At 39.9% G+C, this 14,466-nt stretch overlaps 1 protein-coding gene across 1 annotated transcript in view; it reads right to left on the bottom strand.

The window, feature by feature from the left end:
• Positions 1-13,322, bottom strand: part of LCMT1 (leucine carboxyl methyltransferase 1) — a gene marked incomplete at its 5' end in the record, with an annotated part of 18,834 nt that extends 5,512 nt beyond the window's left edge. The window contains 6 exons of the mRNA XM_010294565.1: positions 127-247; positions 2,075-2,177; positions 10,173-10,234; positions 10,893-10,969; positions 12,486-12,607; positions 13,231-13,322. Coding sequence (XP_010292867.1) covers positions 127-247; positions 2,075-2,177; positions 10,173-10,234; positions 10,893-10,969; positions 12,486-12,607; positions 13,231-13,322 — 577 coding nt within the window. The remainder of the gene's footprint in view (positions 1-126; positions 248-2,074; positions 2,178-10,172; positions 10,235-10,892; positions 10,970-12,485; positions 12,608-13,230) is intronic.
• Between the last annotated feature and the right edge of the window lie 1,144 nt (positions 13,323-14,466).

Here is a 14,466-nt window from a genome sequence, read left to right as displayed (position 1 = left end):
ATGCAGCAGGAACTGTTGTCTATGTAAAAGGATATGGCCTACTTTTATTTTACAGGCAGAACTCCCACTTTTGAAAGCAATTTTTATGACAATAATGCAGGTCTAAAAATGCCACTTTTGTTTTACCTGCTCATAATTTATAAACATCGCCACCGGAAAAGTGCTTGCTGCCCACTTTAAAAGATTTGCAGATTGCTGCGGTGTCATGTAAACCAGCACACACTCCGCTACCAGAAGCGTTGGCAAACTTTAAAGCAAAAAAACAAGAGAACTGTTTCTAGCAAAAGAACAAGAAAAAAAAAAATCTATAAAGAATTATTAGCAACCAAGTAATTTCATGTCCCCCAAAATTCTTAAAAGATCTCCACTTTTTATGAACTAGACATTTAAGACTGAATGAAATCACTTCATCAAGTTGACTAGAACTGGGTTTTCTGGCAGGCGACAGGGGACTCCCATGGTTACAAAAGAGAGATACAAGACAATCTCCCCTAAGTCAGCCATAGAATGAACACAGAAGAACGTGTATTCTGCAAGTCTTCTCTGAACTGTGAGAACATGAACTGAAGTGCATGTAACATTCACTTTGCAGAAGAATTGTACCCTATATACACAATCCGCAAAATTAGGAGTAAAATACAAATTGAAAAAAAAAGTTTCCTCTTTAAAAAAAGTTCTAAGAATTTTAATTAGACAAATTTGTTCAAGATCTGTAAAACAAGCTTCAGATTATTATCTAACAAAATGCAATCTATAGTTTGCACATTGCCTCTTCCCCCTCCATCCACCAAAAAAAAAAAAAAAGACATCTACACAAGTAATTTTCCTTAGAATTATGGGGTTTTCTTTTAATCGCTAGAATGAACAGGAAAAAGAAAAGTCACTAGAAGCAGGAGAAATTCCACAAGGAGCAGCAATGTAGGCAAGCAAGGCGAGATTTCAGAAGATGGAAGTGTAAAGATTTAAATGGCAATTTGATGCATTCTGCTTACCCATATGCTCTCTCCCACCCAGCCAGATAGCCGCTATTTATATATCTTGTATTTGAAAGGTATGTCCATCATCCACTCTAAAACCTTAAATCCTGCCCCCCTCCAGAAGCCTAACGCTTGAACAATAAAATCCCAGATATCAGCTTCTGGAGTTAAGTTCTCAAAGGACTCCATGGCAATCACTTTACCAGAAGGTCTAGGGAACAACTGGGGTTTTAAATGGAGGCAATAGAAAATAATTACAAAGATAAAACTCTGAAATAATTTAACATTGACAGAATTATTCTTCATTTTACCAGCTAAGCTCCCAGAAATCTTGACTCATACAGCCATTACAATAGTGGTGGAAGATGTTCACTGATCTAGGTACTGCCCATCAGTCAGCATTAAAACTAAATGCAACGGAACCAACTCTTAAAAAAGCAACTTATGACATTTGATACATCTCTAGTTTAGAGATTCCCCTTGAATAACTTACAATTCTATTAACTAAATCTCAAGCAAATTCAAGCAAGGGGTAACTCTTTTAGAAATCCCTAAAAGAGCTAAATTCATGAAGTAGAGAAAGAAAACTCATGAGCTCTGAGGCAGAAAAGGGCTGCCGTGAGAACTCACTCCCTCCACAGCAAGGGCTGGGGGGGAGCAAGAAGGAACTACAGCTGCCTGCCCTGCAACAAGAGCTTTAACTAATACCCCGAAGAGAACCAACCACCAGAAACACATTCACAGAAAGCCAGACATCATTCCCCCCAGCATTTTAAGAAGCAAATAGTTCTGTAGTGTTTGATCTTCTCAGGAAGGACGAAAATGCAGTTTGCAGAACAGACTATGCAAGGAACGACCTTGCTTCAGACTGGGAACTACCAAGCAGTCACGGCAACGCCAGCCTGCTCGGCTCAGTGAGGCTGCAGGAGGTGTCTGAACAATTCCTTCTGCTCAAAGGGCTCGGGAAAAGGTAACCATAGAAACAGCATAACGAGCACTGGATCCAGATGCTGTATGCCCAAGCCTGACTTTACTCTCACCGGTACGCTTCCACAAGCCCTCATCAAAAAAATAGTTTAAAAATAAAATAATCTTACTGTATATCCAGGTTATGTTTCTTTAGCTTTTCCTCCAGATCTGATGAGAAACGAAGATCTGCTCCTACTATGGAATACCGGGTGGAGTCTAGGCTGTGAGAATCTGCAAGTTTAAAATTTTGAGACTAACAGTTAACAAATAAGACGGGTGCTGAAACTATAAATTAAAAAAAATACACAGGAACATATGAATTTGAAGTCAAAGTTTGATCTGTTATACCTAACAATTAACAGCAAACTCTTCTTTTTAAAACATTCATTTCCTTTATACTTGATTGTTGTGGTTTACAGATGGTGATATATTAGCATCAGACTCTGCAACAAGCCTAATCTTTCACTCTGCAGCCACTATAATGCAGAGAGGTTATCCCATCCGTTACCATGGTTTCAACGAATGCAGGGAAGAAAAATGTGAAGATTAAAGGCAGGCGTTTTTGTTTTGTTTGTAGAGCCTTTTTAGATGACCCAACGTATGTACATAGGGAACTACATTTAAAAAAAAAAAAAGTATATAAATTTCTGAAAAACTAAGTTAAAAGTAATGAATTTCCACATATTAACAATAGATATAGCTATATAAATTAACAATAGATATAGCTATATAATATATGTGGGTATCAGACACAGACTTGGGGGCCAAAAAACATGATCATTTAGCCTTTTTGTATGAATTAGCAATGGTATTTAAGTGTAGAGTCAAATTAGAAAGGGTATTCTGAAAAACAAATATTCACCCTGGGATACAACAGGCAGCAAGCTCCTGTAAATGCTTTCCAATGTGAAGGAGGAACTAATACTAAAGTCAAAAGACACTGTGCCATACTAGCAAAACTGTACGGAAGCCAGCAGCAACATGAGCATTTTGCTATCAATAGTTCTGACAACCAGTTGTAATCAATTCAACTAGATGAGCCCAGTCCCCACAGAAAGCATTTTACAAGTGCAGTATCAAACCCACTTAAAGATGTAAAGTTCGGCAGGAATATATCACATTGCTCTTTCACGCTTTAGCTTTACTAGAGTGAAGTCGCGAGGACAGAACAGCACATAATTTTCCCCTCTTACCACATGAGTACAACTGAGCAAGCAGTAAAATAAGTAAGCTAAACAGTGAAAAAACTTAAGAGTGAGAGTTTAAAGTGGCCGTGTAATGGCCAGTCAATATCCGTCTGCAGTAGCAAGCTCTGGCACAGCTCCATTTGGGATCCCGCTGCGGACAGACACAGCTCCCGAACGGTAGTACAGGAGCAGATGTCAAGAGCTAGGTGAAGAGAGAAAGAAAAGCCAAGTGGCCGAAGAGACAAGACGAAAGGGGTTTTCCATTTCAGGAGAGGAAAAAAAATTTTGAAGAGGCAATTTATTGAATTAAACAGTGCTTCAAACATTCTGGAAGATGCACCTCCATGTAGTTTTCAAGTGACCAACTGTTTGAAAATGGCACTAACAAGTGACAATAGTTGTCTTTGCAGCAAGATTTCTGAACAGATAGAGAAACCAGAACAGTTCATGCAGAGACTTACGGGGCGGGGGGAAGTTGTGCGGCAAATGATTCAACATTTTGAGTCAAGGATTTTTCCCATGTGCATATTCTGTAATAGCTTTACTACTTCCCACACCCTTCTATTTAAGTTATTATATCAAGGCCATGATAATGGCATCAAAAAAAGCCACACAAAAAACCCCACCACACATGGGAAAGTATTTATATAGTCATTGGTTTGGTGTCCGGAGATACAGCTCAGTAAGCGTCAGTCACCACAATTAGTATGAAATGAATGCAATCTTCTTGTCCAGCTTCATTGACTTGGACATACTGGTATGTTAATTATAACCAGAAATAAACTATAAAAATTTTTAAGTGATCTGTATTGGAAGTAGTACAAACACTTCACCAGAGGTGAGAATAAATGCTCACACCATGTTGATTCAAGCATTACTATCACTGAAGAGCAGGAAAGAGCAAAACCTCTCAAACCATATGTTAGAAAACTGTCCTTCATGATGGTTCAAATTTCAGCAATCAAAACTACTAACGTTGTTTTTAATAAGCTTGTATGTATATGCATGAACAAATCCCACAATTCCTGTTAAGCCTTGACATGGTGGGAGAGGGGATGGCCAAAGGAAGCAACCTGGGTGATCCGCAGTGCAGCTCAGCCCAAGTTGTTTTCGGAGATGTGGGTTGTGGACAAGTGAAAATAAACAGTCATATAGCTATAGCCTGGTTATTCCAAGCTATCTGCTGGAAAAAAACCAAACACCAAACTAGAACAGGTTTCTTGAAGGGTGATTTGGCTCAGTGGAAATATTCGTTAAACCTTAAAGCCAGGTATACTTAGTGCCTGAATACAGGAGTTCTTGCAGCAGAAACTTTTAAAAGGCCAAGAAAGCTGACTAGGAATGGGTTGTTTTTTACTGCAAATGCAATCACTTTACTCCCATTTCCAGTACCCAGGCTGCCTGGTCCTCCTTCTTTGGTCCATTCAAACAGAATGCACGTGCTCCTCCACACATTTTCCTGCCAACTTCCCTTGACTCTCCGTTGATGGTTGTTGGCAAACACAACCACAGATAGTACCGAGGCAGAGCTGCACACACATTATACACAAGCTGATACAATTGCTAAAATTGCACATTTTAAACCAATGTGAAAACACCTCATTAAATATCTCCATAATTCATTTAAATATCACCATAATTCATGTATTTCCACATTTATGATCAATACTTTTATCTTGAAGGAAATCTTAGGGAAAAATAAGAATTTTACACTGGTAAATTTTAAAATGCAAAAAGAGAGGCAAAAGGAAAAAAGGCAAGAGGAAAGAGTTTAAGCTAAGCCTCTTCCAAACTTCCCTGTAACATTTTCCGCTAGCTTCCACCTTTGGTGTATATATGGCATTAAAAAGTCCTCTTAGATATAAAGTCAAAGGGACGAAGAGATCTTACTTAACTAGGTAAACAACTTCAAAATTGTAAAATCAGACTGACACCTGCTCCATCACCTCACACTTAGATAGCAGACACTGCAAAGCAGCGGCAGCTGATGATAGCTGGAATTGCCACTGTTCCCAGCCTGAAGGCTAAAAGTCAAAGTATGGCCATAAACACCCCAGAAAATAATGTGCTGCTAGTTGATGGTCTGGCACCAATTTCTACTTTATTGCAGAGTTTGATGCTCTAAGTATGAAAATTTGCAAATATGCTGCCACCCTGACTGAGCAGTGTTGGTGCAAATGTACTTTACAATACCTGCCTATCTACAGAGCAGCTGGAAACAGAAAAGCAAGTTTCAGCTCGGTAGCACAGTCACATGGTCTCCATGGATTTCTTCTTATGAACAAGAAGTTTCTTTTAACTGAATCAATTTTATTGGTGTTTAAAAAAACTCTACTTTTTTTCTTACTGTAATCTCACTCTTCCAACAGCGTCTGCCACAGTGACCTCCCCACAGACGAGAGCCCTGCATGCTCCAGCAGATCTCTGCCGCTGCCAGGAGCGCTGCTGCCTTCCCTCCTGGCCAGGCTGGGGAACACCACCCATGCTGCACTAACACGCAAGTCGGTGGCAGTTTTCAAATAAATAGGGCCACCTTGTTGTGATTCAGGCCAGCTGTCCTAATGCTTGCATAGCCAGCAACATTTGGTGGCTTAATCCATTGAAAATCCCATATTCCAAGCACTAATTCCCATCCAGAGGCCAGTATTCCATGTTGGTTTTTAGCAAAGTTTTTCAGTCATGATGTTCTTTCCTACAGCCCGGAGCTACCTTATGGTTTTCTTTGTGATACAAAACTGAATATGCTGAGTATGAGTACAAAGTTTCTCTCTTGTACCTGTCTGAAATGAAGGTTTGAGAAATACCAGATTCAGATTTCATTTGAGAAATACAAGGGAGGGGAGAGGGAAGGAGAGAAAGAAACCAACCCCCTCCATTTCCCCAACGCTGACTCTCTCAGCCTAGGTGCATGCTTCTGTTATCCATGCATAATGCAATGGAGAACGTTTTGCTCTGATCATACCACTTGTATGTATATATTCCATGAATTCTGGCACAGGAGAAACAATACAAGTGATTCAAAGCTGCCTTTTGACCTCACTGCAATAAAATTTTTCTTCACAGATACATGCTACCAGCAAGTAAATGCTCTGTTTTATGGTGGCACTCACCTGCTACCTTAATCCATCTGCTGAAGCAGCATTACAGAATCACAGGCGCAAAAAGCTCAGTGTTTCCTCTGCTACAAGAATTCAGAGTTTTCTTTTCTTACTCTTTTCTCAGATTAGTGAAACAATTTTCTGGAGGTCTTCCAAGAGACAGCATGCAGGATACTGTTGACTCAAACTGATTTCATTAGGATTTTCATCCTCAGGTATCTTTGGCAGCTTTACAAACGACCAGCCCATACAACCTATTCTGCAGGCTCACAGGCACCATATAGTATTGGTCTCACTCAGGTTGTTTATTAACTACAACATCAGAACAGGGTGCGTGTCAAAACACAAAGAAATTTAGTTTGTCTTGCAAACGCAGGATCATCCCCAACGCAAGACACACATGTCACCAAGACAGCAACACGTCTGCATTGGGTCACAACTACATTTAGCAACACAGGGGAAAAGGAAGTTAAAACAAGCAACTCCCAACACTGGACTAGACAGGGATGAAAACCTTATGAGTGGCACTGAAAGGTAATAGTTCACTGAAGTGTAATTTGCACTTGCAAGGTAGCAAAGGTGGAGTACTAACTTTTCAACATTAGCAACTGCATCATAAACCAGATAGCACCACTGAACTTTGAAAGCAATTTAGCCTGATACTGCCACAGCAATGTCAAATTACTGCACAAATTCACTGCTTTCCCCTGGAGACCCAACATTCCCTAGGAAACAACAAAGCTGTTCAATGACAAGTGTCACCTTGCTGCGTTCAAGGCAAAGGCCACCACGTATCTATACTTGAATTGCAAGCCATGCTGCCATTGCTTTGTCTAAAGGGCAAGGAGAAAGCAGATGTTGCCCTAAAGCTGAGAAAGTTGTCTATTAGCACCAGCTTCATGAAATGAAAACATCTAGTGTGAGAAGAAAAGCAGTACGAGAACAAGAGTCAAGTCAATCAATATCACAACAACTCAAAAATCAAATTCCAAAGCACCTAAACAAATTATTCCTGGTATACATGAGACAGAAGGGTGGAACAGGTTTGGAGGGGGGGATGACACAGGACAGGACAACCTCCCTCCTCAAGATTCTAAAATCCTGGTCCATATCCCCACCCTGAAAACCACAAAAATTAGTAACATTTCACTCCCTGGAAATGCTGCTTCATTATGCCCCACTACAATCCCTGTGACAGGGGGTATTCCCACAACATTGCCTTAGCCTAACAGCTGTATCAGGCCAGACCAAAGGTCCCTCTAGTATGGTATCCTGCCTCTCTCAGATGCCAACAGCAGCTACCTAGCTAGAAGACAAAGTGAGGGCAAATGCCTACTACTTCATGCTGGCACCTATTGTTGTTTTCTAACTTTTTTCTAAGAGTCCTTAAATTTGAGTTGGATTTCTGGACCATTACCGAGCCAGTGTTTTCATCTATCTATTTATTATAATACCCAGATCTTGTATGCTGGCAGCAATAATCAGCCAGCAGCCTATAATTGACATGTGAGGCACAAACTACTTTTCGCACCCATGTGCATCACTTTATATTAATCCGCATTGAATTTGTCACCAAGTCACTAATTTCACAAGATTCTTCTGCAGTTCTTCATCACTCTGAAGAGTTTGGACTTGCCAACAAACTGCCATTTACTAGTCACTCTATTTTCCCAATCATTTCTTAGTGTTGAACAACAACATATCCTTAAGCACAGACCTCCATCTCCCTCCATAATGAAAATTAACAACATATGTCTACCCTCCATCCCCAGCTCTTTATCCATACGAGAGTGCTTCCTTCCCCTCACAACAACCACACAATTTCTTTGGCAAGCTTTGGTAAGGGACACTGTCAAAACACATTTTTTAAATTCAAGCACTGTATTAATTGGATGTCCTTTTCCAATATATCTGTGGACTCCTATAGAGAACTCCAATAGGTTTGTGAGGCATAACTTACCTTTACAAAAGCCATGCTGACTCTTTCTCAACACATTATATTATTCCTGTGTTCCACTAAGTCTGTCTGTTAGTTTCTACTAATTTGTCCAGTAGACACATCAGTCCTACTGGCTTGTAGTTCCCTGGATTTCTCCTGGAGCCCATTTGAGTCACAGCCGCCACCCTCCAGTTCTCAGGTGCTAAGACAGTTTTAAAATGAGAGGGTATATACCAGTTAGTAGCTGAGCGAATTCATTGTCAAGTTCCTTTAGATGTGTAAGAGATCTCTATATTCATCTGACTGTTTGATTTGTCTACTTAGTCCACAGCCTCTTCTGGTGGCACTTCCATATGAAGCAGTTCCATTAGTATGTCCTAAAATGAGAATTCCCAAATGGACCTCACTCAAACTGACCTGTGGTTATAGAGTGCCAGTTCAAACTGTGATTCCACAACAGACTTCCACTATCTCCAAATATCTGGACATTATGCTACATCCCAAAGATCTCCATGTGGTAGGGCCTACATCAGCCTGGTTACAGTAAAATGGCTACTATAAAGCATTGAAAACCCAGCACTGAGAAAGACCAAGAGAAACAGCTTTAGAGAAATAAGCCATTCCAATACATTCAACCTGTGATATGTTAATTGCTGGTGACTACTACTGTCACTTGCTAATTAGTAGCTTTTGATTGCAATACACTGCTACAACTTGGTAACTTTGCAGTTGTTTTGCTACAGCGGATCAGTAACACAAATACTATCAAACCCTTCTGATCAACCTTGTATTAATGCCTTTTTAGCAGTGCTTATGCAACATATCTCATTGTATATGAGAGATACATTATAAGAAGGTCTCCTAGCTCAAACAAAGTGGTACTTAGGAGGCCTTTTCCTGAGATGGGGCACTGGGCTTTCCTCTTTTGAGACCTGAATGTAGAATGGAGAATTCTGCCATTCAAATGTACATTACCAATCCACAAGGTTGGTAAGTTAAGACCCTCTAATACGCAGCAATAAAATGTACATAATATGCATAAATATGCACAATCAAGTCAGTGTGTGGTAGTACTCTGATCCAAGTTGAAGCACTGAAAGAGCCTTGGGGCAAAGCACCTACACCTTGCCTCTGGCAGCATGAGCAGACCTCACTCTTTATACTCTTCCTCACTCTTTGGAGGGCCTTTTCAAGCCCTCCAGATCCTTAGCTAGAACTGTGCTTATTAAAAGCACCTATAGATGTAATCACATCAGGGAACACAAAACACTGCTAGCTCTGTTTTAGGGTCACATCTGCTAACACAAATTAGTTGGCATCGTAGCTGCAGACAATTACGGCTCCCCCTATAGCATCCAAAGCAGCTACTATAGTGCAGTATCTGCTGTTTGGGCACTGAGAACATTCCCCAGTGGAACCCAGGTTTTTTTCCACAAGTAAAGAGGTTTTTGAATTACAATTTTGACACCAACATAATGAGGCTATGAGCCAAGACAGCACAACCACACACCACCACCCAAATCTAATATCCCCTTAAAACTAAATTAATGTAACAAATGGCACTGGCTCCTGAGAATGGACCTTGTAGGCTGCATTTTGTCTGTGAAGACTCTACTAAATGTAAAAACTTGTTCTCTTAATGAAACAGAAAGAGGATAGAGGAAAACACTCAATAGCTACTTTAACCCAGTATACATGACTACCAGTAGCATTTTTCTTCTTCTGTTACAGAAAACATAACTTTAACTACACACAAGAGAAAAAGAAAAAAACCCAACAACTTTCTGGCAGAATAAAACCACTTCAAGTGAAGACATTTCCAACACAACACAGAACAAATGGGCAGAAGCCTGTAAGAGAAGAAAAAAGCCTCTTTTCCCTCCCAATTCTGTCCAAACAGCATTTCAAACATTAAAAGCCTGCCCACATAGCAGAACAAAATGATCAGAAAAGTTTTAAAAGTTCTGCAATACATTGCTGACTTATTTTTAAGATGACTCACCTATTAGAAGAGAGTCCCCTGAATGGGATTCCATAATTGGTTTTGACAGGGGAGGTTTTGATCTGTGGGAAGAGGGAAGAAGCATCTCTGAGCAGTTAAGCTTGTTTAACAGTATGCTTACAGTTTTTTTTTTTTTAACATATATGTGTGTGTGTTACAGTATATTTTACTGTAACAGACAAGATAATACCTCTGCCCTCTACTGGAAATAAAAACGTTTGCAAGTTAGACAGTACCAAGTTGAGTTTTATTGACTCTTAAATTTTGAGGTAATCTTTCAAAGGAAATCCAGATACTCTCTTCAAGTATCCTCCATAAGCCTTAATGTACTCATTTAAGCAGAATATTCATGTATAGTACCAGCTATCCTACCTCTCTAACTGTACGTGCAAGTCTGGGAATTCACCACTGTCTTCAATAGTAAGACAAGACAACTTAATCCCCTCTAATCATCGTGAGGCTTCCCCTGCCCCTTATATTTTACATAATTAAGAATAAACTCTGCTTGCCTCCCTAAAGCTTCCACATACCAGTTTCTCCAATTGAACAGTGGCTGCACAGTCACATGTACAACGTGCCTGCATAATGAAACTTTTATTCTAAATCCTAGAGCACTAAGAGTTTCTCAGAAGAGAGATTAACTAATTGTAACTTTCAATTCATGACATTTTGTTGAATTACATTTGGTTTCACATAGCTAAACATAAGCATTATACTTACTTGATATTATGTATTTTCCTTGCAACTATCATTGGAAAATCGACTTCAAAATATTTTCTAGGGAGAAGATTTTCATCCTGAGAATTGGAGTAAGACCTAGAATTAGGGACATTCAAGTTTCACATGCATGTGACAAGAAGATATAACCTTAAGTCCTAAACAGTTTTGTTTTAGTTTACACTGGCATTTGTAACAGTAATATAACTTAATGTCCCACAGCTTAAAAGAAAAAACAACAACACAAAACAAAAACGTTGAGAGACATGAGAATGTCCTCTAAGCATTAAGGAAATTATTTAACATTTTGCGTAATGCAGCAATCCTAGACGCTAGATCACTGGAACACACTGGAACATATATTCCAACAATGTATTATCAGGATCTAGAAGAGCACAGCAATAGGAAACTATTATGACATTTACCACACATCTTCAGTATATTCTTCCAGGAAAGGAATCAGAACCATTTTGCACAGGTTTACACAGAAAATGACCACATTCCACAATTTGTCCTCAAGCCAACAGCAAGACTGCAAGCGCATCAATATTCCTCTATTACAAAAAAGGGGAAAAACTCTTCACTTCACGTTGTCACTATCTGACACCCAGATAGATAAGCTGTACGGAGTTTCTCCCTATGCAGCAATCCTTTTGTGACGGATATGTACTGCTAGTTCGAGCTTGTCAACCTCATGAATTTCTGAACAGTAGATTAAACCAGTAATCAGAACACTGAAGCGCTCAGTTAAATGAGTCCCATCGTCTGTATGTTAATTATACCACATGTGCTCTTCACAACAAGGAGAAAGAATTGGAATTACGAGTCCCACTTTAGCTTTTAAAATCACTGTTACAGGAAAGTTAATAAAACTGTGTACTGACATCGTTTTCATAGGAATGCAGGTAAGAAAAAAGCTTCACATCTCAGAAAAAAATCCATTGTTTTTTCCTCCTTCCACTGACTGCAATATATGAATTGTGACCAAGCAAAATGTGACTGGCCTCCTTGGGCTGTCTTCCAGAAACCAAAGCTACAAATGTAAATGCTAACCGGAAGACAAGGTGACTTACAAGTGTGTTCACGCAGAATGATACTGTCATACAACATCTGAATAATCTGAGTTTTTGTGAATTACATACATGCATACAGACATACATATTTACAAATATAAACTCAGATTTATGTAAGTAATTCAGAAACATGTGACTAGAGCCTGTACAATCCCGTAGTTCAGTACCTTATTGCTATTTTAATATAGAATAAAAAAGTGAAATCTTAAGGCTTAAAGAGGACAGCAAAATGTGGAGTCCAAGCTCTGTGCCTGAAAGCCCACTAGAGGTCAGCTTCGTATCACACACTTTTTGGTAAAAGCCAGTGAAAACCGCCACCCTCCTGTGCAGTGAGGTTTAAAGATACCTAAACTGATTCTAAGCAAGCTGAGAACTCAGGCAGACCAGTCAGGGCAGTCAGCCCTGCTGCACACCTCTGCTGTACTACAGAATGCAGCACCGATAAGCCCTCACCGAAGAGTGCTTCAAACGTCCACACAAACCTTTGTCTTCAACCAAGTTCGTTCGTCTCAGCTACCATTACCTTTAATCTCCAGAACAGGGTATCCATGCCAGCACCAAGATTAACAATTTGACAGTTGCATTCCGTCTTCTTTAGAAAAGCTTTAATCAGATAACTGACTCCATGAACACGAGCATAATAGCCTGTTAACAACAGCAACAAAAAAGTTCATTTTTAATTATTATTTTCATATAATACTTGATGTTTAACACTTACCAAGATTTTTAGGGAACTTTGTTAACTCTTTGTCTATTTAAAAAATGGTGTTTCTTAAGAAGAATAATGCACTCTTTTTAAGATACTTGAGGGTGGGGTTTTGTTTTGATTTGTTTTTTTTAATTACTAACAAAATCTGATGCCCTGAAAAAAACAGGATTCCTTGGGTAAATAAGTTTTAGTAAAGTTTCACTTCAAACTGAGCAGAATAATTCTGATATGCATGCTTTTGCAGGGACCTGAGCTGAAACACCCTCTGTCCTGGGTCAAATGAACATTTTTGATTGCTTTGTAAAGATTATTGCACTCTGAGACACACAGAGACATTCAGAACACAGAAACCAAAGGATAAGAGTTTTGATTTAAAGAATAATATTTAAAAGATCAGATACAGCATGGGAATTATTACTGTGAAGAAAACTTGTCTCATTCTTTTATGTATTTCCTACACCCCATAATACCCAGTACATGGAGGTTCTGTCAGGTGCTCTTCAAGACAAGCCAGGAACATGTCTGCATGGTCTTCATTCAAGTTCACATGCTAACTTGCCTCTATTGATTTCAGGTGCTTTTCTTTCTTTGGCTTGTCTCACAAAATACTGGATGTAAGGGTCCTCCCAGTAGCCAACACTTACAGCAAACCTGCCCAGCGGAGGGAAAAAAAGTAAGAGAATTAGGAAATAAGGCCACAAAGATTTACTCTAAAAGATACACAGGCTGAAAAAGTCACTCTCTGACTTGGGTGTGTACATGAAGACAAGGTTTAAAAGCCTGTTGAAGGTGTGGAACTATTTCCATTAAGAAGTTACAGAAAGTCTAGTAAAAAATGTTGGCTCTTGTCATATTAAACAAGCATCTTTATAATGGCTTCTGCACTATCTGATGAACTTCAGCAAGCAAAGACCCTAATCTCAATTATTTCCTCCTTGAGGACCCAGAAAACAGAGGAATTGTCTGCCTACAGTTCCTCAGACCGCACACAAAGCATACTTCACTTCTATGCATCATTATGCTATGAGTTGTTTGCACTTATTCCAGAGCTTCTACATCACAGACAACAGTGCTACTCTATTCTAATAGAACTTACTAGTTTTACAACTGATTTGAAAAGGTAAACTCTCAAAAACAAACCCAACCACCCAACAATTTGCTGCTACACCAATAACAAAGAATAGAACAAAAAGCCAGCAATAACAGAAGTTAAATTCACATCCATGCACAACAGGGCAACAAAACTCAGCACTCATCCTCCAGAAGAGATGAAGTAAAGAATTGTGAAAAATATCACGCTGCTTTTTTCCTGAGACATAGAACACCACAGAAATTTCAGACACCCATCATAAGTGTAACCCTAACTAGCACGGTATGCTGCCTTATAAACAAACTCTAAGTAGAAAGTCGGGCAGGTGTTTAATAACAGGACCAGGAAAATTTATGGCAAACCTGAGGACTAAAGCTCAGGTGAAAAGCACCTTCAGAGCAAACACCCCCCTTTCAAAGGGGAACACTGACCATGTTTTGAAGTTTAATCTCCCACAGTTTCGCTCGCTCTACAGCCACACAGCTTTGTGTGCGCGTTTCCCCGGCCAGCCGGCCCTTGCAGCCTCTCGGGCACCGAGTTCCGCTCTCGGCCTCGGTGCTGGCAAAGGACACCGACAGCGCCGGGCAGGGCGGCACCGAGGAAGAGAAGGGGGTCTCTATCTAGAGCTCTCCCTATCCTCCAGCCCGGCTTCCCGTGGGTCGGTCCGTGCTTCGCTGCCGCCTCCCCGCCCGCTCTGCCTTGCCC

This window comes from Phaethon lepturus, unplaced genomic scaffold, assembly GCF_000687285.1.
Source record: "Phaethon lepturus isolate BGI_N335 unplaced genomic scaffold, ASM68728v1 scaffold36499, whole genome shotgun sequence".
NCBI classification, from domain to species: domain Eukaryota; kingdom Metazoa; phylum Chordata; class Aves; order Phaethontiformes; family Phaethontidae; genus Phaethon; species Phaethon lepturus.
The sequence above is the reverse complement of the archived record's forward strand: the minus strand, read 5'-3'. Positions and strand labels throughout refer to the sequence as shown.